Genomic DNA, 27,917 nt, shown 5'->3' with positions numbered 1-27,917 from the left:
AAAAGGGAGTTTTTCCTCTCCACTGTCGCTACATGCATGCTCAGTATGAGGGATTGCTGCAAAGTCAATGCCAGTGACAGTCCACTGTCTCTACATGCTCATCCAGGAGGAGTGAATGCTGCAAGTCACTGACTGGATGCAATCTGCTGGGTTTCCTTAGATAGAAAAACTTTTTATCCAATTTGAATAAATAACTAACTCTGACTGCACTGTTCAGTTGTTAGGATTAATTGGAATGTATGTACCTGACTGTTGTGAAGTGCCTTGAGACAACATGTGTTGTGAATTGGCACTATATAAATAAAATTGAATTGAATTGAATCGTATTGATTACCAGTTAATAAGTTGTTAATCAATTAAACTAATGAGCGTTAGTGACGAATGAGCAAAATGAATGACCTGAGTTTTTGCACTCAGTTTTCCACCTGCGAAGATGAGATATGCAATGCTACATAGTGACCAGCAGGAGGAGCCAAGGCGGCGCAGTACGGCCGACAACAGATTGTAATTTTTTTTACTATTATAATTATTACCATAATTTAAAAGATGAAACGTCATCAGTGCTACATCAGCTGTTGCTGCCCTGATTCTTTTACTTCTGGCTGAGAGGTTTTCTGATTCAGCAGCTGGTTGTTCAGTTGCATCTTGATTTATAGAGAAAAATGTAGTAGCTAAATCTAAAGCTAAATTTTTAACATATATGTGGCGGATTATCTTAACAGTACAAATTTGTCCAAAGGTATATATGGGTTTGGTAATATATAATTGATGTAACAGGATGTAAGAATTTCTGGGACTTCCTGCAGAAACTGAAAGCTGCGGGCTGCTGCAGTCCCTCCTCCTCTGTCTGCTTTCCGGGAGAAAATTGCTTCTTGGTGCTTCGGTATGTCTGCGGCAGCATATAAATATATTCTATTTAAATATTTACAGTTTGCGGTGTAGGAAACAGTCCCTGAGATTAGATTTTTGCCGTGATATTTTCCTTTTGTTACCTGCAACTCCTTGTCCAGGATGTGTGTGTGATTGCAGGAATAATGTCCGTAAATGGTTTAATTATCCATGTGGAGGAAGCTGCAGGGAGGACGGCACAGGGCAGGGCTTCTGAGCAGACAAATGGTGAGGCTCTCTGAGGTTTTCAGTTTACTATCACAGTGCTGTGAAAAGGCAATTCAATCTTTAGAAAGTTCTCGTTTTCCTTTTTGTTTGTCACAGACAAGTCAGACGAAGGTAAATACAGAAAGCGGGTTTTAATTGTTTATTTATTATAGGGAGAAGTTTTCCAAACCAGCCTGGTCCTATGCTGAAATGTGATTGGCCTTTGTTAGATCATACATTAGCTGTGTTTTACCACTTTTATTTGTGGAAAGCAGAGTATTTAAATTTCACTAAGCCAGACCTGTAAGAAATCACTTAAATAAAAGCTGTATGACAACATGAAGTAGGCTAAAAAAAGCAACCGATCTAAAGAAATTGAAAAACGTGAGAAGCAAAGTCTAGCAGTCTCAAAATGGTTGCAAAGCCGTTTCTAAGGCACTGGGGCTCCAAAGAACCACAGTGAGAGCCACTACCCAGTGATGAAGACAACCTGAAAGAGCAGTGAACCTTCCCAGGAGACCAGCTTACCAAAATTACTCCAAGAGAACATCGATGAGTCATCCAGGAGATCACAGAACAACATCTAAAGCCCTGCAGTTCTCACTTGCATCACTCAAGGCCAGTGTTTATGATACAATGATAAGAAAGAGACTCGACAGTAAAATGTCTTCTATCGCAGGGTTCCAAGACTAAAAGCAGTTCACATTTACCAAAAGATGATTGAAAAAATATTCTGTGGATGGATGAGACAAAGGTGGACCCTTTTGGAAGGTGTGTGTCCTGTAACATCGGGCGTAAGACTAATACAGCAAGTCAGTTAAAGAACATCATCCTGACAGTCAAACATGGTGGTGATAGTGTGATGGTCTGGCAGCTGCTTTGCTTTTGAAGGACTTGGACAACTTGCCATAATCGATAAAAACATAAATTCTGCTCTTCAACAGATATCCTGACCATCAGTTTGTGACCTGAAGCTCAAGCCTCAAACACACTTGGCTTTTACAGCAAGACGGTGATCTGAAGCACACCAGCAGGTCCACCTCTGAATGAATCAAAAAAACAAAGGGAAAGTTTTGGAGTGGCCTAGCCAAAGTATGGACTTAAACCCAATTGGGACGCTGTGGAATGACCTTTTAAAAAAGGTTGTTCATGCTTGAAAGCTGGTTAATGAGGCTGAATTAAAATAATTCTGGAAAGAAGAGTGGGTTAAGATTCCTCCACAGTAATGTAAAAGACTGATTAGCAGTAATCATGAAGACTTAACGGCAGTTTGCTAAAATAAATAAATCTGAAATCTAAGTTGTAGCTGTCAAGGACGGTGCAACCAGTTATTACGTTTAGGGTGCAACTACTTTTTCACACAGCCAGGTTGGTTTGAATAGTTTTTTTTTTCCTTTTAATACAAAAAATCATCTTTTGGGAAACCGTATTTTGTAGTTACTCAGGTTATCTCATAATAAAACTTCTTTGATGATTTGAAACATTAAAATGTGACAAAAAGCAAAAACAGAAGAAACCTGTAAGGGTGCAAATACTTTCTTCACAGCAATGATAAAGTCACTTATTGGTGAAAATACTTTTTTATATTCTTGGTCATCATTCAGGGCAATGTGTAGGTACTCTGCTGGCGTTAAAGTGACTTCTTAAAAAGAAATGGAAAAATTAATTATTATGATATAAGGGACTATTTACGTTTACCTACAATTATCTGACATGTTGCTATTTTACAGTTTTAAGCTCAGACATCGAAACTAGTGTGCATCATAATTGTATGATAATGAAATGTACTTTACGATCATGTGTTTGTAATTGGATGAGCGTGGCTTGTTATGCAAAGAAGTGGTGAAAAAGACCATTCATCTATTTACAGTTCTGATGTTGCCTTTTGGAAAGAAACAAACCAGATACTGAATTTAAAAAATAAACTCTATCATGGAATATCAGAGTATTAGAAAGTGTGTAGGACACTGTACAAACCTGTTCTCTCTCTCTTTGCTCTGCTTTCTCTGACTTTTATAGCCCAGACTTTAGGTAAGAGTCATTCTCAGTGCTGCCCTTCACCCTACTTATCACGCCTCAGTCATAAAGCTAGACTTACCAAACGTCCACACATGCGCACACTGTGTGAAAGTTAAACAAACTGACTCTTCTCTGTCAAACACACATTGATCTCTGCAGTCTGAATCCCTGCTCCCTCTTGGTCAACGTCCTGTTGTGTGGATGTCCGTCAGCCGGTTTGCTTTGGGATTTTCTGATTTCAGCAGGTAAAAATATCTGCGCTTAGTCACTTCTTTCACGTGTAACGTTTATCTCTATATACTGATTAAACAAATGTCTTGTTTTCCTGTGATTCATACAAATCCACGTCATATTTAATTAAGTTTAGCTGTTTTTTTGTTTTTTAAAAAGGAAAATTTGCTCTGCTAAAAAGAGGAATTAAATAAATTTGCTGCTTTTGAGTTCACCAGATTTGATTTCTTTGACCCAATCAGCAGAATGTCAGGAAATCTTGTGGGTAAAATTTGTCAGAGGGCTGCATACGGGGTCCTGGTGATGCAAATAAGACTGTGTTTGCTTATGACGTTTTGATGGTATTGTCACTACAATGAGCCTACTTTTGTATGTCTGTAAAATTGTAAGCCACTAGTAACTGCTTAAAACTGTTGTCACCAGTAAAACAACTGTCAATTATTTGTTCAAATACCTGACTGCCAAAGTTACATAATTGAGTTTCTAAAAAGGTGTTTTTATATTAAAATAAATATTTAAAAACTGGCAGAGGTAGAAGTCCTGAATGGTGAGATGAATTTAATGTTTAGATTGATGGGTGATGTTGTTAGAAGGTTTTGTTTGGTCAGCAAACGGGTTTTCTGTTTCCATTCACTGCAGTTGTTGAATAACATTTTCATCTTTTCCCTGAGCTTCCCTGAATAGTAACTTTGGTGTTTGAAGCTAAAAAAACTGACCAAATACTTACAGAAATTGATTTTGGAGACTGTTCAGACAAACATCACCTTGCTGAAAGTACTCCACTATAAATGATAGTTAATTATATTGTTGATAAATAAACGCAAAGGTTCAGTTGGACTTTAACTGGTCCTGGTATTCAGCATAAGTTGTAACACACAGAAGTATGAAAGGATGCATTAAAACATGATCAGTAAGATCATGCCAAAAGTCAAATTCCTTCTTCTTCTTGTGTAGCTACTCAATTAGGTCACATCTGTCCATTTAAATTGCAAAGTTGAACACATAATCTTAATATTAGGGTGTGGTAAATCTAACTATGGAGGAAAATACTCATCTGTGTACTTGCTCTTTTGGTGGTGAAAAACATGGGAGAGCACAGCGGTCGGTCAGACACTTTTTTTGTTTCAGGTAAAGAAAGTCATTAGACTTTTTGACAAACAAACTGGGTCTAAAATAACATAGTTGTTGGTATTACATTGTAACATTCTAACTTGCATTGAATCTGACAGAACAAAACTGCTATCGTTAGCTTGTAAAGTTAGCTGTCATACTATCTAGTACACAGTTGTCAAACTCCAGTCCTCAAGGACCAGTGTCCTGCAACCTCTAGATGAGTCTCTGCTTCAACACACCTGAATAAAGTAATTAAATCATCAGTAGGACTCTGGAGAAATTGATTGCATACACACCTGAATGTAATTCAGCCATTGGATTCAGGTGTGTTGGACCAGAGACATATTTATATGGGGTAAGAACGCTGTCAAAAACAATGTGTATGTAAAGATGGAAATGTGTGCATATTAGTCAATAGTTGTGCATAAGTAAAATCCAAAAGAGGTATTGTATATTTTCTCTATAAGAATACAAAATAAAATGTTACAGCTTCAAGAAATTACAAACACAAAGTTAAAGTTTACAGTTGTGGTTTATTCTTTATGAATACAATACGTTATAACACTTTGTGAATACGATTTCGTTTTTTGAGGATACGAATTTACAACAGCGACTTGGTGTCACGTGATCTCAGGCTGGTTAGTGGAGCACAGAGTTAGTCGATTCGCGTTGCGCATGCGTTGTCACACTCCTCACCGCCAGTAAACATAGTGCCGGAATGGGAGGTAATTCAGTCTAAAAGGAATATCAGGGACATAGGGGGGGAATCAAGAGTATTATAAATAAAGCATTGTTCTTATTTTTATCAAATACAAAACTAAAACATAGAATATAGTGGTGGAGTTATACAATGATGTACAGTAGGTGGCAGTATGCACCTCTGAATTTGTTGCGAACTGCCAGCAGAAGAAAAGAAGAAGAAGAAGCAGCACTAGCGCCAAATAAACGGACCAAGAAACTACGGTACAAAGCCAGATAATGTTAAAAAGTTTATATATGTCTTAATGTTGTTCTTGGTCCGTCATCTTGGCGCTAGTGCTGCTGCTTCTTCTTCTTCTTAAGCTGGCGGTTCGCAACAAATTCAGAAGTGCATACTGCCACCTACTGTACATCATTGTATAACTCCACCCACTATATTCTGAGCCTGAGATCACGTGACACCAAGTCGCTGATGTACAGTGCCTTGCGAAAGTATTCGGCCCCCTTGAACTTTTCAACCTTTTGCCACAATTCAGGCTTCAAACATAAAGATATAAAATTCAAATTTTTTGTGAAGAATCAACAACAAGTGGGACACAATCGTGAAGTGGAATGAAATTTATTGGATGTGTCAAACTTGTTTAACAAATAAAAAACTGAAAAGTTGTGCGTGCAATATTATTCGGCCCCTTTACTTTCAGTGCAGCAAACTCTCTCCAGACGTTCAGTGAGGATCTCTGAATGATCCAATGTTGTCCCAAATGACTGATGATGATAAATAGAATCCACCTGTGTGTAATCAAGTCTCCGTATAAATGCACCTGCTCTGTGATAGTCTCAGGGTTCTGTTCAAAGCACAGAGAGCATCATGAAGACCAAGGAACACACCAGGCAGGTCCGAGATACTGTTGTGGAGAAGTTTAAAGCCGGATTTGGATACAAAAAGATTTCCCAAGCTTTAAGTATCCCAAGGAGCACTGTGCAAGCAATCATATTGAAATGGAAGGAGTATCAGACCACTGCAAATCTACCAAGACCCGGCCGTCCCTCTAAACTCTCATCTCGAACAAGGAGAAGACTGAACAGAGATGCAGCCAAGAGGCCCATGATCATTCTGGATGAACTGCAGAGATCTACAGCTGAGGTGGGAGAGTCTGTCCATAGGACAACAATCAGTCGTACACTGCACAAATCTGGCCTTTATGGAAGAGTGGCAAGAAGAAAGCCATTTCTCAAAGATATCCATAAAAAGTCTCATTCAAAGTTTGCCACAAGCCATTTGGGAGACACACCAAACATGTGGAAGAAGGTGCTCTGGTCAGATGAAACCAAAGTCGAACTGTTTGGCCACAATGCAAAACGATATGTTTGGTGTAAAAGCAACACAGCTCATCACCCTGAACACACCATCCCCACTGTCAAACATGGTGGTGGCAGCATCATGGTTTGGGCCTGCTTTTCGTCAGTAGGGAAGATGGTCAAAATGGATGGGAAGATGGATGGGGCCAAATACAGGACCATTCTGGAAGAAAACCTGTTGGAGTCTGCAAGAGACCTGAGACTGGGACGGAGATTTATCTTCCAACAAGACAATGATCCAAAACATAAAGCCAAATCTACAATGGAATGGTTCACAAATAAACGTATCCAGGTGTTGGAATGGCCAAGTCAAAGTCCATACCTGAATCCAATCGAGAATCTGTGGAAAGAGCTGAAGACTGGTGTTCACGAACGCTCTCTATTCAACCTCACTGAGCTCCAGTTGTTTTGCAAGGAAGAATGGGCAAGAATTTCAGTCTCTTGATGTGCAAAACTGATAGAGACATACCCCAAGCGACTTGCAGCTGTAATTGCAGCAAAAGGTGGCGCTACAAAGTATTAACCCAAGGGGGCCGAATAATATTGCACGCCCCACTTTTCAGTTTTTTATTTGTTAAACAAGTTTGACACATCCAACAAATTTCATTCCACTACATGATTGTGTCCCACTTGTTGTTGATTCTTCACCAAAAATTGGCTCAGCTCTCTCTTCACCACAACGGACCGGCACAGCGCCCCCATTACTGTGGCAGCCGCACTGATCCGTCTGTCGATCTCCCGCTCCATTCTTCCCTCACTCGTGAACAAGACCAAGAGATACTTAAACTCCTCCACTTGAGGCAGGAACTCCCCTCCAACCTGAAGAGGACAAGCCACCCTTTTCCGGTCGAGAACCATGGCCTCGGACTTGGAGGAGCTGATCTTCATCCCAGCTGCTTCACACTCGGCTGCGAACCGCCCCAGTGCATGCTGTAGGTCTTGGCTAGAGGGGGCCAGCAGGACCACGTCATCTGCAAAAAGAAGAGACGAAATCCTCTGGTCCCCAAACCAGACCCCCTCTGGCCCTTGGCTGCACCTAGAAATCCTGTCCATAAAAGTTATGAACAGGACCGGTGACAAAGGGCAGCGCTGCCGGAGTCCAACATGCACCGGGAACAGGTCCGACTTAATGCCGGCAATGCGAACCAAACTCCTGCTCCGCTTGTACAGAGATCGATGGCCCCTAGTAAAGGGCCCCCGATTCCATACTCCTGGAGCACCCCCCACAGGGCATCACGAGGGACACAGTCGAATGCTTTCTCCAGGTCCACAAAACACATGTGGACCGGTTGGGCAAACTCCCATGAACCCTCGAGTACCCTGTAGAGGGTATAGAGCTGGTCCAGTGTTCCACGGCATGGACGAAAACCACACTGCTCCTCCTGAAGCCAGGGTTCGACTATTGGCCGGACCCTCCTCTCCAATACCCTGGCGTTGGCCTTACCAGGGAGGCTGAGGAGTGTGATCCCCCTGTCGTTGGAACACACCCTCCGGTCACCCTTCTTATGTAGGGGAACCACCACCCCAGTCTGCCAATCCAAAGGCACTGTCCCCATCCGCCACGCAATGTTGAAGAGGCGTCAACCATGACAGCCCCACAACATCCAAAGACTTGAGGTACTCAGGGCGGATCTCATCCAACCCCGAAGCCTTGCCACCGCGGAGCTTTTTAACCACCTCGGTGACTTCAGCCTGGGTGATGAAAGAGTCCAACCCCGAGTCCCCAGCCTCTGTTTCCACCAGGGAATGCGTGATGGCGGGATTGAGGAGATCCTCGAAGTACTCCTTCCACCGGCCGATAATGTCCCCAGTCGAGGTCAGCAGCTCCCCACACCCACTGTAAACAGTGTTGGCGAAGCACCGCTTCCCCCTCCTGACGGACAATCCGTGACTAGCACAGAAGTCCAATAACAAAACACCGCTCGGATTCAGATCGGGGAGGCCTCTCCAGGTGTCGCTGTCATTTCCCATGTGGGCGTTGAAGTCCCCCAGCAGAATAATGGAGTCCCCAGGAGGGGCACTATCCAGCACCCCCGAAAGGGACGCCAAGAAGGCCGGGTACTCCGCACTACCACTCGGGCCGTAGGCTGAAATGATAGTCAGAGACCTCTCCCCAACCCGAAGGTGTAGGGATGCGACCCTCTCATCCACTGGGGTAAACCCCAACACGAGATGGCTGAGCTGGGGGGCGACAAGCAAACCCACCCCAGCCCGCCGCCTCTCCCCGTGGGCCACTCCAGAGTAGAAGAGAGTCCAGCCCCTCTCGAGGAGATGGGTTCCAGAGCCCACGCTGTGCGTGGAAGCGAGCCCGACTATTTCTAGTCGATATCTCTCGACCTCCCACACAAGCTCAGGCTCCTTACCCCCCAGCGAGGTGACATTCCACATCCCTAGAGCCAGCCTAAGCATCCGGGGATCGGACCGCTGAGGTCTCCACCTTCGTCCGCCGCCCAATCCTCTTTGCACCGGTCCCTCACGGTTCCCCCTGCAGGTGGTGGGCCCACTGGGGGATGGTCTCACGTCTCTCGTTCGGGCTTGGCCCGGCCGGGTCCCGCGAGGAGCAACCCAGCCACCAGGCACTCTTCGACGAGTCCCAACCCCAGGCCTGGCTCCAGGGTGGGACCCTGGCTCCGCCGTACCGGGCGACGTCACGTGCCTCGATTTTGTAATCGTCATGAGGGGTTCTTGAACCGCTCTTTGTCTGACCCGTCACCTAGAGCCTGTTTGCAATGGGAGACCCTACCAGGGGCATTTAAGCCCCAGACAACATAGCCTCTTGGATCATTCGAGCACTCAAACCCCTCCACCACGTTAAGGTGACGGTTCAAGGAGGGGGCATTAGAAATCATTGGACTTATTATCTTCCAAATTAAACTTGCGTTAATCTTAATTTCCTGCTCTTCATCTGTTTTTTCTCACGACATCCGGACTGGGAGAAGTTGAGGCCGCAAGAATATCAGTGATAGCATTATTTTGCCTCAACACTGTAAATATTGACTAATGCATCTGATAAAGTTAAGATGTTGCTGCTAGCTAGTGAAGTTGTAGCTAACAGCAAACAGTTATCTTGTGAAATTATATATTTCTTAATCCTAAAGTCATGATACTTCCACCAATATTAGCTGTTCTTGAAATGTAATTATTCTTCAAATCTCCATCTTGGGTGTGTTTGCTTTCCAAGACAGAATTTACGTTTGGTTTTTGAAATTCACTGGAGTTGTCACAATGATCCTATGGAGTTTACAGGTTTTACAAAATTCAAATATTTTTCGTCTTTGAGTGATTCACCTGGATGTAAAAGAATTTCTAGTTATTTCAAATGTGTTTTTCAGTGTTTTGAATACTGGAGGCGAGGTAAAGGATGTCTAATGACTCTGAAGCCATTGAGCTTGGGCGGAATGGAGCCTCCAAACACCAGGTAATCTTCTATCTACATGCTAACAGTCTTAATTTTAACATATTCATTTTTTGTGAAGTACTGATTTTTTTTTAGTCTGCAGGTGCAAGCAAACATGGTTCCACCGTTAGTTTCCACAATATTCACTACAAAGTGAAGCAGGGAGGAGGCCTTTTTTGCCGGAAGAAGGCCACAACCAAAGACATCCTCATTGACCTGAAGTAAGTGCACGTTTGTGCTCAAAAGATGGTCTCAGAACACTTTTATCTCAAAGCAAAAACTATTATCCTTAAAGATCTTAAATTTCCTACAAAAGTTCAACTAGTTGATTAAACTAAGCTATATTTATGAGAGATAGATAGGTGTAAAACACGTTTTCTTCCAGTGGTATCATCACAGAAACAAAAACCTCTTGTCCCAAACAGATTTATCAAGCTAAGTTGTTTTATGAGATCCATGGTTGAAGCTCTACAGTCACTATACAAATTCCTGAACACAACATTGCATGCTTCAGCCACCAGGTGAGGTATGCATCCTGTATGAAAAACAAAACCATGAGCTTGTTGGTCTACGTGCCAACACAAGCTCACCTGGGAGGCCAACGTGACATGATCAGGTCTGTTCTTTGGTTCCACATCAAATACCACATGTTGGGAGGCAAAGGAAGGAAGTTTTGCTTTGTGGAGGGACTCCAGCTTTGCCTCTGCAACACACACACTGTACGTTCAGAAGCCTGTTGGAAGACAATAACTTTGAGCTTGAACCAACAAACAGGCACAGTAGCAGGATGCTGATCTATTTAAATAGCTTGACACAATGAGAAAGTTCAGGGTGTTAAAGTCACATAATCAAGTTGGCTTTAATGATTTCAGTTAAAATGACAAATATAGAGGTAGAAATGTTTATGAAAGTCCTATCATTCTTTTTTTAAATGGACCTCAGGGCAAACTTTAAATAATAATCTAATAATGGACAATATAGTTTATTATGTATTTGATGACAAATAGAGACATTAAAATAGAATCTTTTAATACTCTCATCTAGGGAAAAAACAGATCTAATAATAAGAGGTGAATGTTTGAGCAGCATGTTGAAACCAGACATAGGTTTTCTAGGTTATTTTAATCTCTTTCTAAAGTTAAGTAAAAAACAGATTAATAAACATTTTCTTCTAACTAGAAAATTCTAGAAAAACCAGAATTCGGTTTCCTGAATGAGCAGCTGACCACTTCAGTGCTGTTATGAAAACAATCTTGTTATGGAAACTGTATTTGGCCAAAGGTCAGTGTGTGTCAGGTTATACTATACTTCCTTATGTTACTGTTCAGTGTGTGTGTATTAATTAACAGAGTTGGAGAGAGGGTTGAAGCTTTATTTAAAATGCACTTGTGTGAAAACGAAGCGTGTATCCGGTCCAGACAGCTATCCGCCCATTAACATTCACCTCTCTGCTGTTTATCTGATGAACAGAAAGATTCACTGATGGCTTTGGTCTCATAGTCGCTTCAGCTGCTCATTAAGACTGAACAGACAGAGAAGAAAGACAAATTTGGATTTTTCTCGACAATCATTCTTTTTCCACTTCACCTGCTGTTATTTCTGACCCATTTTTTTATGACGTCACAGATTTAAGTTCAGGGATAGAAATAAAACAAGATGTTTTCCTATAAAATCTATAAAAATGGATAATGCTATAGGATTAGGAAGAAATCAGCACATTTTTACTGAAAGGTTAAGACAAAAACCAACGATTCATAGAAACCCCATGTTTAGACTGTGTGTTCAAAACAAGCAACACAACTGCAGCATCATGGTTTCGATGTATGAGATCTTCTGAATGGATGACTTCATGTTTTTCAACATTACTGACAATGCATTCTTAGTTTTGCTGATAGAAAAACTGAAGCAGTTTTAGTTCCCTAAAAACGTGACCTGTTGCATGCAGTCATGCCCCAGAGGATGTAGAATTGAAACTGCTGTCACTGCAGCAAAAACGCCCTGGAAAAGTTAGCCTTGGGTAAATTTACAGAAGCTTCTCATGATGCCTTTCGTTTTTCATTGATCTTACTCTAATATTTTACTTACTCACTTCTCTGCAAACTTTATTAAAAAATATTAAGTCATCCATTTAAATTAATGTAAATCCCTCTACTGCAGATTATTTGCATGTAAAATAAGTGATTGGACCTGAGTTTAAGCGTCTTAAAAATGAAGCGACTTCTTGAAGCAGTCGGTCTTTAAGGGCAAAAAAATGCCTCAACTCAAGCCTAAAATCATCTAAATCAAAAACTTCTGGGTTCATATAGACGTAACGTTTTATTTTCTGGGTTAGAATGGCTCCTGTTTCTACTGACATGACCAGACTGATTGTTTTATAACTAAAGGTAAAACTTAAAATGTAGAATTATACAGAATATTTCGTTGACTAAGAGGTCATATGTGTCTTCCAGCTTTACATATATCCTGCAAAGTTGTGATCATTTGAAAAAGGAAATAAAAACTGTTGAAGATGTTCTACATCGTATCTGTTTGGAAAAGGTAAAAGTTGTCCTATGAAGTTGTTGTCTTGTCAGCTGGAACACCTTAGAGCATTAAAGAAAACCGACCACATCAGAAAAAAATTCACTCTCTGGAAAATCGAATGCGTTCATTTAGTTAAACACTCAAGGTATCCAAACATAGAAACAGCACACCCAGAAAGGACTTACCTCTGCTTAGAGATTGCAAAACAGAAGTTGTTGTTTCGCACTGATATGCTTTAGAGAATCATCCAATTTTAATGTAATTTATTAAAATTAATCACGCCCCTCTTCTAAATACCCTGAATGCGGATCGCTTTTGTCCTACAATATGTTTGGAAACAATCTAGTAATCCTTCAGGATAACCCAAATGTTTTTCTTTATTAAGATCAGAACTGTTCTCCGAAAGGTTAAAGGTTCTCTGTATTTGAGATCTGTTGAATAACGCTCTGTTATGAAAACCAACAAAGCCTTTAATTATTATGTGAAATTTATGAAAACTGTCCTCGGTTAAACGGCGTCACGTAAGGCTCTGACAGTTCTGGGTAGTTTAGGTGGTGTCTTTTGTGTTTTATTGATTGATGAGTCTAATCATTGACAGAGTTAAAGGTGGGTTCAGTTTGTTTTCACGTCAGGCTGAACGTTCATCTAAGCTGACAGCACATGTATGAGTTTATTGCTGTCTGATGGTATAATTTCCATTCCTAGATGAAGCAGATTTTCCTCCTTGAGATCCTTGGTTTTATGACGTAATCGTCCTCATTTTCCTCATTTTAAACCCTGTAAATTTATTCTTATGTTTTATATAAAATATATAAATGTTATAAAACCTTTATTTGGTCAAAGGGCAGCGTGTTCTTATGAGGTCCAATAATCCCAGTCGTTTATTAGATTCCCTGTGCTTCACTGTCTGCTGCAGAGTTGAACTGAGCTGAAGTGACAATAAAACCTTCCTATTACATAAAATAATTTATGTGGGAAGCAATGCCAGATATGCTAGTTTCGGTGGTCATTATTTGTTTTTATTCTTCAAAAGTTTCAATGCTAAAGCATGGAGGCACAATTATTTCTATTTACTGCATATTCTTCCCGCCACAATATTCTGTTCACTAACCCCTCAAACAGCATTAGAAAACCTTTTTAAAAATGGCATAGCCTCCACCTGGAAGCCTTTAACGACTTTTAGCAGAAATGCATGGTGTGCTGTGTGGACATAACAATTCAGCACCTTTTCTATCCAATTATTAATTAATTATTCAAAAAGAAAAACAGTCGACAGAATAATCGATTAGCAAAAAATCGTTAGTTGCAGCCCTTAAATAAATCAGAATGGCTGCAATGACTTTATTAATTGTTCTGTCCATGAAAGAGACGACACTGAGCAGCTGCTTATTCCTATAGCAGCACAGTGATGGAGTAAACAGAGGCTCAGCAGACCGAAGAGACTGGAATTATATAGGACTTCTCTAGTCATACGGACCACTGCGAAGGCTTTAACACGATGCCTCGTTGACCGAGCTGCACTCACAAACATACACACTGATGCACACACAGCAGGTAGGCTACTTGGGGTTGGAGGCGATGGAGGAAGCTGAAATCAAACCCACAACCTTCTGATTGCAAGACAACTACTGATTTTGTTTAATGAAAACAGTCCTGGTATTCTTATTATTTCATTTTGAACAATGTTCTTTTAGTTTTCGCCTCGGAGGAGAGCTTAGATGTGGTGGGACGAGGAGCTGGCTGTAAATCTAAGGCACCATTTTTATGGCTTTTTGAACCTCTACTGTTTAGCATTTAAAGGGGTAACATTAAAATCAGTGTGAAGTCTAGTGTCGCAGCAAAAACAGGCTAAAACCTGAAGGCCCTGTAATCAGCAGCAGGGAACTGTTTTATGACCGGTTCTGTAAATGTGTTTTCTCCTCCTCAGTGGGCTCATGAAGCCGGGTGTGAACGCCATCATGGGAGCCACAGGAAGCGGGAAGTCATCGTAAGTGGTTCTGCACATGTTTGTTATAAAACATATGCACAAGACAAAAAACCGTTCAGTTTTTCCATTCAGAACCACGAGCGCCTCACTCATCTTACTAATAAAGGATAAGGTTAAAACCAAATTGATTTTTCTAAATAACCTAATTTTCTGTTGATTTTAGGGGATTGTTTCAATTTGGCAAAAACAAAAACACGTATGGATTCATCAATAGTTTTAGTACTCATTAACTGAATGAGAAGGAACATGGTTCTCATATTTTCCACATTTTGCTTCCTTTACACTAAATACCAGATGGAAAAAACATCCCCTTCGTAAACCAGTTCTAATTTTGTTATATTTTTGATTCATTCATGCACATTTTTAGTGCCTTTTCCTGGACTTTCAGTGTCAAACCCACGTTTATTTACCAATGCTGTTTTTCCATCAGGTTCCTTGATGTTCTGGCAGCCAGAAAAGATCCCGCAGGTCTGTCAGGTGAAGTCCTGATTGACGGAGCTCCTCAGCCTCCCAATTTCAAGTGTCTCTCTGGATATGTGGTGCAGGTAGGTAAAGGCAGCCAGGAAGCCAGACCTGCAGAAGCCAGTTTGAAATGTTTTTTCCATTCAGGAATGTTCCCTGGAGAGGAAGGAAGAGACCGCCTGCAACAATAGGACCGGCCTCTTCGGGCCAAATCTGCTTCAGTCGTGTTAAATAAGCTGTTTTAGTTTATTTAGAGAGAGTCACGGCAGGGGAAGTTTGACTCAATGTGAACCGAAATGATTGAAAAAAAGGTGCATCCAGATGCAGCTAATGTTTGAGTTTTTGTAAGCAGTGGTTTCCTGTCTGCAGGATGATGTGGTGATGGGAACTCTGACGGTCAGAGAGAACTTCAGCTTCTCAGCGGCGCTGCGCCTCCCGTCCACCATCACTCAGAAGGAGAAAGTGCAGAAGGTCAACAAACTGATCCAAGAGTTGGGACTGGGACGAGTGGCTGACTCCAGGGTGAGGAGGAGAGACGAGGAAGATGGAGAACAAGCAATGATACAGGAGGACAAAACTCCAACCAGAAAGTTATAATGAAGAAACATGTAGAAAGTTAAAATATTCATAAAACAAAAATATGAAAAAAGAAGAACATGGTGGTGAACATGAGCATCAAAGGTCATCAGCACTGAATCACAGGTAGACCATCTTAATACACAAGTCCTGGTGTGTTTCAGGTGGGAACTCAGCTGATTCGAGGGATCTCCGGCGGTGAGAGGAAGAGGACAAATATCGGCATGGAGCTGATCATTGACCCGTCCGTCCTCTTCCTGGACGAACCCACCACAGGGCTGGACGCCAGCACGGCTAACTCTGTGCTGCTGCTGCTAAAGAGGTAAACCCCATCAGATTAAATCAAACTGCAGATCTCACTCCTCAGGACTTGCAACCAGGAAAATTCAGGAAGCACATTTTATTTCATTCAGTTTCAGGTTTTTTTCTGTTAAATCCCAAAGATAAAACCACATTCCACGTAATTGGTAGTATTGTTACTTTTATCACTTTTATTTTGCAGTGAGATAAATTGTGAATTTAATTTTGTACAGTTATTGAGTCAGTCAGTGGTGGAGTCTTAACATGTTGTTGGATTTCACATAAGTGTCTTATTCTAGGACATACTTATGAACTTTATTTATATTTCATTTATATTTACACGGACGTCAACTGAACTCCCATGAACCCCACACCTAAATCTGACTCCCAAGGTTAGAATAATCTTGCTTTTGACTGAATTTCATGCGTTTCTCAGTTAAAGACACTGTTTTCACTCAAAGTGTTAGGACTGCTTCTGTGCTGTGTGTTTTCACCTGATCACAAAAACAGAAATAAAAGTTAAAGATAGTTTTATTGTGGATTAGAAAAAAAATGGTGACCTCTACAGGACAATAGTTATACGTTTTATGTTCCATGTTAGCCCTAAATAACGTTGGCTAAAAGTGATAAAGAACCAACTAATGTTTTCAAATATATATATATATATAAATATATATATATATATATATATATATATTAGCAAATTCAGATTTTAGCACTTATTCCATTCATGGAATAATTGCATTGCATTTCCACAAGATGCCAGTAAAAGAGCCAGTAATATTTTTAGACCACTTTTCTTTAGGTTGGATAATATGCTTTTTTTTCTTTTTTTTTACATCATTTTCCACAAACACCAACATCCCATAGAATAAAATGTATCCATCCTCTTTTCACAAAATTTTTATTTTTTTCTTTATTTTAAAACCAAAAAATAGAAATAAAATAGTGGTTCTTTAAAAGTGGCAACACATTTTTTTTATAGTGTATATACAGGGGTTGGACAATGAAACTGAAACACCTGTCATTTTAGTGTGGGAGGTTTCATGGCTAAATTGGACCAGCCTGGTAGCCAGTCTTCATTGATTGCACATTGCACCAGTAAGAGCAGAGTGTGAAGGTTCAATTAGCAGGGTAAGAGCACAGTTTTGCTCAAAATATTGAAATGCACACAACATTATGGGTGACATACCAGAGTTCAAAAGAGGACAAATTGTTGGTGCACGTCTTGCTGGCGCATCTGTGACCAAGACAGCAAGTCTTTGTGATGTATCAAGAGCCACGGTATCCAGGGTAATGTCAGCATACCACCAAGAAGGACAAACCACATCCAACAGGATTAACTGTGGACGCAAGAGGAAGTTGTCTGAAAGGGATGTTCAGGTGCTAACCCGGATTGTATCCAAAAAACATAAAACCACGGCTGCCCAAATCACAGCAGAATTAAAGGTGCACCTCAACTCTCCTGTTTCCACCAGAACTGTCCGTCGGGAGCTCCACAGGGTCAATATACACGGCCGGGCTGCTATAGTCAAACCTTTGGTCACTCATGCCAATGCCAAACGTCGGTTTCAATGGTGCAAGGAGCGCAAATCTTGGGCTGTGGACAATGTGAAACATGTATTGTTCTCTGATGAGTCCACCTTTACTGTTTTCCCCACATCCAGGAGAGTTACGGTGTGGAGAAGCCCCAAAGAAGCGTACCACCCAGACTGTTGCATGCCCAGAGTGAAGCATGGGGGTGGATCAGTGATGGTTTGGGATGCCATATCATGGCATTCCCTTGGCCCAATACTTGTGCTAGATGGGCGCGTCACTGCCAAGGACTACCAAACTATTCTTGAGGACCATGTGCATCCAATGATTCAAACATTGTATCCTGAAGGCGGTGCCGTGTATCAGGATGACAATGCACCAATACACACAGCAAGACTGGTGAAAGATTGGTTTGATGAACATGAAAGTGAAGTTGAACATTTCCCATGGCCTGCACAGTCACCAGATCTAAATATTATTGAGCTACTTTGGGGTGTTTTGGAGGAGCGAGTCAGGAAACGTTTTCCTCCACCAGTATCACGTAGTGACCTGGCCACTATCCTGCAAGAAGAATGGCTTAAAATCCCTCTGACCACTGTGCAGGACTTGTATATGTCATTCCCAAGACGAATTTATGCTGTATTGGCTGCAAAAGGAGGCCCTACACCATACTAATAAATTATTGTGGTCTAAAACCAGGTGTTTCAGTTTCATTGTCCAACCCCTGTATATTAAAATTATAAGTTGTCTTTTTTCATGTAACATTCGCAGGTCTAAATTAGTTTTATTCAGCTGGTCTGATGGCAAAATTGCTCTTTGGACTGTAAAGGTTGCAGACCCCTGTTCTAGACAATCAACGCCCTTAAATAAGCACCAGTAAATTATAAACGTTAACTATAACTGAGGCTTAGTTTTTCTTTTTTTTTGTAGGATGGCAAACAACGGCCGTACCATCATCCTGTCCATCCATCAGCCCCGATACAGCATCTACCGCCTGTTCGACAGCCTCACCCTGCTCGTCAATGGCAAACAGGTCCACTACAACTGCTTCTTATCATAAACCCACCACATCTGCTGACTGATCAAATGTGGAAAAAAATAACCTAATAACTTTGTTTTATGGTGAAATGTAAACATTCAGGTTTACCACGGCCCGGCACACAGAGCACTGGAATATTTCTCTGACATTGGTAAGAAAGTGGATCAAATATTCTGTCTGTCTTGATACAGCAGGGAGGATTTTAGCTCAGTTTGGGGTTTTGTCTTCCAGGATACACCTGTGAGGCCCACAACAACCCTGCTGACTTCTTCCTGGACGTCATCAACGGAGACTCGACTGCTGTCACCCTCAACAGCGTGGAAGGAGAAGGTTGGCGGCTTTGACTTTATTCGAACCAACTTTTATTGTAAAACATTGCATCATTTATAGTTGGAGTATACTGAGAGGTGCTTGTAATTTGGTCCAGTACCAACAGATTTAGGACACAGAAGTGGATTCTGAACTTTTCCAAAATCAAAGAAACTCAAAATAAAAATAACAATAAAATAATAGAAAAATAACATTAAAAGGGTTAAAGATTAGAATGGTTAAACCTAAAAAAGATGAGTGCAAAGATGAAAAATATTCAAATTGACGATAAATGAAGGATAAACAAGACAGAAGACTGCCAATTCAAAGCACATATGCTGTTTTAAACAAATGGGCCTTTAATGTTGACTTAAAAACCTTAAGTGAACATGTCAGCCTGACATCTGGAGGTTGATGGTTTCATAGTTTCAATGCCCGATGTAAAAAAGCTCTCACCCAATGTTGTTTTTGCAAAGCGCAGAGATTGTATATCTGTTGTTATATGTGAATATTTACTGGTACCCGAGAAAACCCTTGCTCTGCGTTCTGTGCCATCTCAAGACCTCTCAGACCCTTCCTTGATAAACCTGATAAAAGAGCAATGCAATAATCTAATCTTGAAGAAACAATGCTATTCATAAGGATCTCAGCATCCTTAAGTAAAAGGTAGGAGCTGATCTTTATGTTCATTAGATGATGAGGTGATCGAGCTTTTTAACACAATCCTGCCATGAATCACACAGTCGAGGGTAAAATTATCATATTTTTATTTTTGTTTAGTTGGACCAGTTACTATCATTTCTATTTTGTATGAATTACGTAGAAGGACATTTTAAAATAACCACCTCATTACAGCCCTCACAAAAGTTTCAAGTTTCAGAGCCATTTTGTAAAGCGCCGAAAATGTACAACTGTAAATCATCTGCATAAAAGTGAAAGGTTACCCCAAATCATCGAAGATTCAGACCTAATGGCACCAAATTCAAAGAATATAGTAGTGGACCTAATACACATCCCTGAGGTACCGCTTGGGGAATGGCAGCACATTCAGAGATTGTGTTATTACACACGGCACAGTGAGATCTTTAAAACACATACTATCTTAATTACTCAGACACCTGGGAAACCAAAATAATTCAGAACCCATCTTGCTGGCCCAGACTTGCTCAGTATTCCCTATCCTAAACCTGGCTTGAGAATGGTTTAGTTTCCCTCAAGTAAAACTGGAAAACTGGTTGCTGAAGACAAGTAAAGCAGAGCTTCTCTTCTCAAGCTGTTTTCTCTCAGAACAGGAAGGACCCTGCTTAGAGTGGAAAAATGATGGACAGCTGTTGATCTTAGTCTCATTCTGTGTTAACTTGAACCTTGGTCATCTTAAACAGATGTTTTTTTTTTTTCCAGATGCAGATTCCCAAAAAGATGCAGAATCAACGTCCATGTCCAGAAAGGGAATTGAGGACAGACTGGTGGAGGAGTACAGAAACTGCCAATATTACCAAAAAACAAAAGACGACCTGGGTAGGTACTAAAGACATGTAGGGTTAGTTTTTATTTAAGTTTTAATGACAGTCTATAATGCATCCTAAAAGCCACATGATTGAAAATTGAAACCCATTGGAGACACAGAGAACCTACAAAGACATCCTGCTATTATTTACATCACTACTAATTAATTGTTTTCTAGATGCTTGGTCAGTGGAAACGTTGACACAGGAGACTGTCTTGGGGAAATATTTGTTTTTATTTCATTTTCATACCTTGTATCTTCTAGAAAGGATAGCTCAGGGAAAGCCAAAGACCAAAGGTTCTCGCTTCAGAACCATCACCTACAACACCAGTTTCCTGACACAGTTCAAATGGGTTCTCAAGAGAACGTTCCGCAACCTCATGCTGAACCCTCAGACCTCCGTCGCCCAGGTAAAACAACACGGAGCAATCTGGTTCCTGTACTGCTGCCTTTTAAAGAAAACATGATCTGAAGTTCTGGTGGAAGAAATGTAACGTTTGTAGGAACATCTTGTGGACAGAAGGGGTACTGCATTTTCAAACACTTGAGTTTTCTTCTGGCAGCCAGTTTCATTCCTTTATTCACTCTCTGTCAGTTATTGTGAATATGAAACGCTCAGATTTTGCTTCATATGTTTGTTTTAGATAGCTGTAACGCTGTTACTCGCTCTGGTTGTCGGAGCTCTGTTCTTTGATGTCCAGCTGGATGACAGTGGGATCCAGAACAGGTATGTCACTTTTATAATCTAGAGCAGGGTTTGAGATTTTGATTCCTGTTTCCTTTATCTTATTTATTTTTGCTTCCTATTTGTGTTGACAGAAAACTGAATTTGAATTTTGACAACATTCACAACTGTAAGGACCACAAGTAAAGCGGATCTAAAAGCAGCAGCTATATTAGGCCTAAATATGGAGAGGTTTATGTTCCACACATGTCCTTGTAGATTATAAAGATCTTTTGCGTTTATTAGTTTTGTGAGATGGCTTGGGATGCTTTCACAGACCTAATGTGTCCAAGAGTTGTGTGCCTAAAACGGATTATACAGTTCAGTTTGGAGGATGCTTGTGTGTTTTATCTGTGTGGTGACGGCAGCTCACTGTGTGGTTGTTTTCAGGACCGGCGCTCTCTTCTTCATCGTGGTGAATCAGTGTTTCAGCTCGCTGTCGGCCGCTGAGCTCTTCATCGCCGAGAGGAAACTCTTCGTGTGGGTCTGACTCACAAAATCACATATTTAGGAGGATATTTTAGCTGAGTTCTCGTCTCATGCAAAAGAGTTGGGTTGAAAACACCCAAAAATTATTTAGATTTATTTTCTAATGAGGAACATCACTAATAGTGATTCTATGAGAGCTCATCACTCTTTAAACCTGTAGACTTTTACACATACTGGTTCTGTTGACTGCAGGTGATCATAGTGGTAATAATCAAAACTCATGTGTTCAACCCTCTAAGAATCTCTTCTGATTATCCTCTGATTGCTCCTAACCTTCACAGAGGAAGTTTACTGATGAAAGCTTCTTATTTCTCTCTCTGCAGCCATGAGTATATCAGCGGTTACTACAGACTCTCTGTCTACTTCCTGTCTAAGATCCTGTCTGACATCATCACTCTGAGGACCATCCCTGCCATCGTCTTCACCTGCGTCGCCTACTACATGATTGGTAGGTAAAACTTTGCTATTTGCGCTCATTTTTGTCTCCAGTTTTATATTTTCGGATATTTTTCCCAGATGTTTTTCCTCCTCTTTAATGTGTTGATTATATTTTGGTGGTTGGTGTGTTTTCGTGCAGGTCTGAAGCCCACACCTGGGGCCTTCTTCACCTTCATGTTCACAGTGGCTATGGTCGCCTACACAGCCACCTCCATGGCCATGGCCATCTCAGCCGACCAGACGGTGGTGGCCATCGCCAACATCTATATGACCATCACCTGTGTCTTCATGATGGTAACATATCAACACTCACCAATGGTCAGATAATTACAATATTTCCCCTGAAGGTGTAGGTGCACAAGCAAGTCCCTCAGATACTGTAATGTTAGCGTTTATCCTCAGATAATCTATTATCCCTGTTTGGCGATGCAAAGCTCAGCCATAGTTCTGAATAATTTATAGGTTAAACAGGTCATAGAACACTGGACTTTTACTCAGTTTTTCTCTACTGCTTTTACAATTTCTACACGGTCACATTTTCAGTTCTGTGGTTTTATTTTTTAAAACATTTTCCACTGAATGTTCAGCTCTGAGTGGAATGATAAAATATTCAGGAACTATTTGTTTTAAACTAGTTTGATGCCCAGATATTCATGTCCTTGTATATAGTTTAGACATTAAAGCGTAAATGCCGTGTCCTCTTTCACCCAGTATCTAACTCTCCTGAAGGACCTGTGGTATTTTATTAAGCATCCCTTCACATCCTAAGCTCTAATTTACTGATCATATTTTAGCTCTGACTTTTACTATGGGCATAAATTCCAGTCATATATATTTTTGTTTGTAAATCAGACATACATAGTTTAGACTACATAGTTCAGTTTTGTAAAATAAAAAGGCTGATAAATTCTGCTTTGTGCATCTGTAGAAAGAATGTATGCGTGTCAAAAATCCATGGCACATAAGTTTAGTGATTGTAAAGCAAAATGTGTGTTTCCAAACTCGTAATTATTTTTCCTTGATCAAGATCTGGTCAACAAAACAATTTTCTCGGTTTATAGCCCGTCATCAGAATAAAGGTTTTCAACCTATATTGTCATTAACAGCACAAAGGTGACACCTAATGGTCAAATATAGTTTCTACACCTGACTTTATAAATGACCTTAACTAAGGAAATTTAAGAGGGATCTAATTACGGTCTAAAAAACTGCCCAGCCAAAAAACCCAGTTCTTCACTCACATCTTTGTTTTCCCTTACTGAACAGAAGAGACAAATAAGATGTTGACCTGTATGTTTAATTATATTGAGCACATGGTGGCAGAGACCAGTATAAGTCCATAGATCTACTTGTAATTTATAAACTTGGTGTAAAACTACCAGTTTACCACTGATCTTTGTATTTTCTCCGGTCATTACTTGTTGCACTTCATCATGTCATCGTAGGTCTGGTAAAAAATACACCCTTTCCTCTTGTGTTTTTATACCCCAACATATCCTGTTCTCTATTGGGACTCTATGGGGCGATGGTGGCAGGGGTTCATCTTGTAACCGGTGGGTTGCCGGTTCGAGCCCCCGCTATGTCTGTCTCAGTTGTTGTGTCCTTGGGCAAAACACTTCACCCGCCTTGCCTACTGATGGTGGTCAGGGGGCTTGGTGGTGCCTGTGTATGGCAGCCTCATCTCGGTCAGTCTGCCCCAGGTCAGCTGTGGCTACAGTGTAGCTCACCGCTGTCAGTGTGTGAATGAATGGCTGAATGTGGTGTGAAGTGCTTTGGGGTCTCTGTGGACTTGATAAAGCGTTATACAAGTACAGGTCATTCTTTTTATTTCTATTAATATTAGTTTATTTTTCTACTTTCCATCCATTCCATTAGATTTCACCACCTCACTGACTCATTTGGCACTTTATAAAGCAGTGGCGGCTGGTGAAAAATATTCTTGGTGGGGCTGAACAATAAATTTCTCTACTTGGTCCAATATATGAAATCGAATCAACAGTGAGACGACGAATACAATTGAACAGCATCCCTTTCATCATGCCAGCGCAATGCCAGTTCAGAAGCACCAAAAAACTTAATACAGTCAAAGAGTTTAGATAAAATGTGACAATTCTTATCAACTTCTTCATTGTGCCTTCTTACCGCAACGCGGTGTCCGTTATCCAGCTGCACCGCTATGCTAATCTCTCTGAGCGCAGCTAGCTTGACGCAGTTTTCCATATGAACTCTTGATTGTTCATGCTTCTTAATACGTTCGGAAAGATGCTTCAAGTCGGTTTGTCCTGACTGTCAAGATCTGGTCAACATAATTTGTTTATGAAGAACTTTTTGATAAAGCTGTGCAAGTTGTAAAATTACTTTGCATTCACTAAAAACTTCACATTTGATCTTTTCTACCATTTTAACTGCTGTACTGCAATATTTTTATTAACCTCCATCAATAATACAAGTCAAAACCATTCAAAATCTAAATTCCCATAATCACAAAAAACCCTGACTCTGTGTAGCTTCAGGTCACCAATGCACCTGTTTTGTTTTCTGCAGATCTTTGCAGGTCTGCTCGTGAATCTTCCCTCCATCGTCAGCTGGCTCGCCTGGTTGAAGTACTTCAGTATACCCAGATATGGATTAAGTGTATGTACACAAACCATTTCCCATATTAGCAAAGATTCTTTTGTGATTAGTGTTTATTAATTTTCTGTCTCGGTCTTCAGGCTCTGCAGGCAAATGAGTTCACCGGGCTCAACTTCTGTCAAGGAAACAGTTCCAGGTCTACCCTAGAGGCAGGGTAAGACCCTGAGAAAAACACAAAAACCATCATCAGTTGATAACATCTAGAGGAACAGCTTCTCAGCAGCCATCTGTTTACTTATTTTATTTTTTATTTTGACCTTTAGCCAGATGATGTCGATGACCATGAATGAAGTTGGATTTAGTGTTTGGCCACCATTATTCTGCTCACTGACTACCAGAGGTCATCAGAATATTATATACAGGTCCTTCTCAAAATATTAGCATATTGTGATAAAGTTAATTATTTTCCATATGAATGTTAAATTTTCATCATGACATTATGGAAAATAATGAACTTTATCACAATATGCTAATATTTTGAGAAGGACTTGTAAAGTGTCCTGGTATTTATGCATTAGAGTTCAGGAAACATGGCCATAGCACCATAGATCCTCCACCATACATAACAGTGGGCATGAGATGCCTTTTTACATATATATCTTTTAACGCTGAACACAGCTGCAGTGTTTAATCAGAATCAGAATCAGAATCAGAAAAGCTTTATTGCCAAGTACGTTTTTGGACATACAAGGAATTTGTTTTGGCGTAGTCGGTGCAATACAGTACAAGTTAAACAGTACAAACATATCTACAATATAATATAATATAAGTGCACAGTTTTAAGTGAGTGAGAGTAAATATAGAGCAGTATAAGATGCAAGAGCAATACAACAGTGCAGGTGATCATTGTGCAAGTAAAGCAGTGCAAGTAAGCAGGAGTCCAAGCTGAGCGTTAATGTAACGCATAGAGTTACAGGTTACAGGTGTCCTGTCAGCAAAAAAAGGGGGGGTGTGGGGGAAAGGGGGAATGTCAGTGTGGTTTCCGGGCTTTGTTAACCAGGCTGGTGGCAGATGGGAAAAAACTGTTCTTGTGGCGTGAGGTTTTGGTCCGGATGGACCGCAGCCTCCTGCCAGAGGGGAGAGTCTCAAAGAGTCTGTGACCGGGGTGGGAGGGATCAGCCAGAATCTTCCCTGCCCGCTTCAGGGTCCTGGAGGTGTACAGTTCCTGGAGCGACAGTAGACTGCAGCCAATCACCTTCTCAGCAGACCGAATGACACGCTGCAGTCTGCCCTTATCCTTGGCTGTAGCAGCGGCGTACCAGATGGTGATGGAGGAGGTGAGGATGGACTCAATGATGGCTGTGTAGAAGTGCACCATCATAGTCTTTGGCAGGTTGAATTTCTTCAGCTGCCGCAGGAAGAACATCCTCTGCTGGGCTTTCTTGATGAGGGAGCTGATGTTTGGCTCCCACTTGAGATCCTGGGAGATGATGGTTCCCAGGAAGCGGAAAGATTCCACAGTGTCAATTGTGGAGTCACAGAGGGTGATGGGGGCAGGTGGGGCTGGGTTCTGCCTGAAGTTCACAACCATCTCCACTGTCTTTAGAGCGTTGAGCTCAAGGCTGTTCTGGCTGCACCAGTCCAACAGATGGTCCACTTCCCATCTGTACGCAGACTCATCACCATCAGAGATGAGTCCGATCAGGGTGGTGTCGTCCGCAAACTTCAGAAGCTTGACAGACTGGTGACTGGAGGTGCAGCTGTTGGTGTACAGGGAGAAGAGCAGAGGAGAGAGAACACAGCCTTGGGGGGAACCGGTGCTGATGGTCAGGGAGTCAGAGACATGCTTCCCCAGCCTCACGCGCTGCTTCCTGTCAGACAGGAAGTCAGTGATCCACCTGCAGGTGGAGTCGGGCACACTCAGCTGGGAGAGCTTCTCCTGGAGCAGAGCTGGGACGATGGTGTTGAAGGCAGAGCTGAAATCCACAAACAGGATCCTGGCATAGGTTCCTGTGGAGTCCAGGTTTTTAATGACATTAAAAACAAAAAATAACAATAAAATAAGCACACAGTCCCAGAAACGTTTAGCAAAGCTTATATTTTTATGTTTGTGAAGTTCGAAGAGAAAACTCATTGTCTTTCCCTGTCTACTAAACAAAGGTTTGGCGTGTATGGAGACATTTTACCTTCCCAACTGTGGCCGGTGGCAAATAAATGTGTTTTTTGTCAGGTTTATTAGAACGCCTTTCTCATTTAATAGTTTTCTTTATGTTTATGACTACTTACATTGTACATAGATTCTCAATGAAGGCATCAAAACAGTGAATGAACACATGCAATTATGTAGCAAACCAAAAATGTTAATCTTTTTTATAATATGCAATATATTTTCCAATGAGAATTCTTTTTAAAATAATGGTTTGTGAATCTGTGATAAACCGGCAACCTGTCCAGGGTGGACCCCCCCTCTCGCCTGTTAGGCGACAGCTGCCCCTGTGACCCTGTATGGGAGAGGCGGGTATGGAAAACAGATGGATGGATTTTTCTAAATTTTCCTGTATAAGATTTGTCATTGAGGAAAAGATGAATTCATGTCCATTTACACATCTTTACCAGGGTTGCCAACATATTTGTCCGTGTCTGCATTCGTTTGATGGTTAGATGGTTCATTTGTCGTTCAGTAATGTTTTGTTTTGTTACTGCGGTGAAATAAATGTCAGCTTGTAGCCAACATATAACATCCTAGCCTACTGCTGTATTTATTTTTGTCATTAAAGTAAGATTACACCGTATTTACCTGAATGTGTTGTGTCTCCAGTTGCACAGGGGAGTATTTCCTGGAAATTCAGGGTGTTGATTACTCCACCTGGGGTCTCTGGCAGAACCACCTGGCTCTGGGCATCATGACCATCTGCTTCCTCATCATCACATACCTCAAACTGCGTTTCATCAAGAAGTTCACCTGAAGCCTTCTGGAAACTCAAAATGTGTTTTACTGTTTTTTTTCATTTATAACTTGTTATTTTGCGTCAGTATTGTATTTAAAGGTGATTAATCTGTTAAAACCAGCTCTGTTCCTTTGAGATTTCCTGTTAATGTTTAGTTTTGACAACAAATCCTTTACTCACTCCTTATTATCACTGCATCACGCTGTATTGGTATAAACTGTATGCTGATTTTTGCACTTTAATGTTAAAAAAACATTTTGCATTTTATATTTGTAATTTTTTTCTACAGCAGTAAAGTAACTCATTAAAGCAAAAATTGCATAAGGGTGTAGTATAAAGAAATATGTTCGAATTAAAAGTTAATTTGTCAAAAAAAAAAAAAAAACTCCTTAAGTTTATTATTCATTACCAGTAATGGCTGCAATGTGTTGAACAGTCAACAGAAAATTTTGTCAGATCGAACTGACAATGCATCAGGTAGATATACAGGGGTTGGACGATGAAACTGAAACACCTGTCATTTTAGTGTGGGAGGTTTCATGGCTAACTTGGACCAGCCTGGTAGCCAGTCTTCATTGATTGCACATTGCAC

General features: G+C 40.9%; 1 protein-coding gene across 4 annotated transcripts; it reads left to right on the top strand.

The window, feature by feature from the left end:
* Positions 1-840: 840 nt before the first annotated feature.
* On the top strand, positions 841-27,710 carry abcg2a (ATP-binding cassette, sub-family G (WHITE), member 2a). Of its 4 annotated transcripts, none has more exons than XM_047386773.1 (21): positions 841-883; positions 1,030-1,116; positions 3,274-3,359; positions 9,849-9,934; positions 10,010-10,134; positions 14,364-14,423; positions 14,854-14,968; positions 15,255-15,407; positions 15,626-15,783; positions 18,228-18,330; positions 18,439-18,487; positions 18,568-18,666; positions 20,047-20,163; positions 20,417-20,562; positions 20,797-20,879; positions 21,267-21,356; positions 21,689-21,813; positions 21,943-22,097; positions 24,348-24,437; positions 24,518-24,591; positions 27,196-27,710. In XM_047386773.1, exons 4-21 carry the CDS (start codon positions 9,878-9,880, stop codon positions 27,341-27,343), a joined length of 1,947 nt encoding a protein of 648 aa, XP_047242729.1. In that variant the 5' UTR covers positions 841-883; positions 1,030-1,116; positions 3,274-3,359; positions 9,849-9,877; the 3' UTR covers positions 27,344-27,710. The 4 variants fall into 4 exon arrangements, with proteins under 4 accessions (XP_047242729.1, XP_047242730.1, XP_047242727.1 ...); XM_047386774.1 differs by lacking the exon at positions 841-883 and adding an exon at positions 2,040-2,129 and having other exon boundaries at positions 898-1,116; XM_047386771.1 differs by lacking the exon at positions 841-883 and having other exon boundaries at positions 898-1,116.
* The last annotated feature ends 207 nt before the right edge of the window (positions 27,711-27,917 follow it).

Source organism: Girardinichthys multiradiatus, chromosome 14, assembly GCF_021462225.1.
Source record: "Girardinichthys multiradiatus isolate DD_20200921_A chromosome 14, DD_fGirMul_XY1, whole genome shotgun sequence".
NCBI classification, from domain to species: Eukaryota; Metazoa; Chordata; class Actinopteri; order Cyprinodontiformes; family Goodeidae; genus Girardinichthys; species Girardinichthys multiradiatus.
Note: the sequence above shows the minus strand (reverse complement) of the source record. Positions and strands in the feature narration are given on the sequence as shown.

What these genes read in the sequence shown, in the direction of transcription:
- abcg2a (XM_047386773.1), top strand. Translation starts at nt 9,878, where the DNA reads ATGTCTAATGACTCTGAAGCCATTGAGCTTGGGCGGAATGGAGCCTCC. An exon ending in TCTCTGGATATGTGGTGCAG is followed by an intron (nt 14,969 to 15,254) that starts GTAGGTAAAGGC and finishes TCCTGTCTGCAG; the next exon opens with GATGATGTGGTGATGGGAAC. An exon ending in GACGAGTGGCTGACTCCAGG is followed by an intron (nt 15,408 to 15,625) that starts GTGAGGAGGAGA and finishes GGTGTGTTTCAG; the next exon opens with GTGGGAACTCAGCTGATTCG.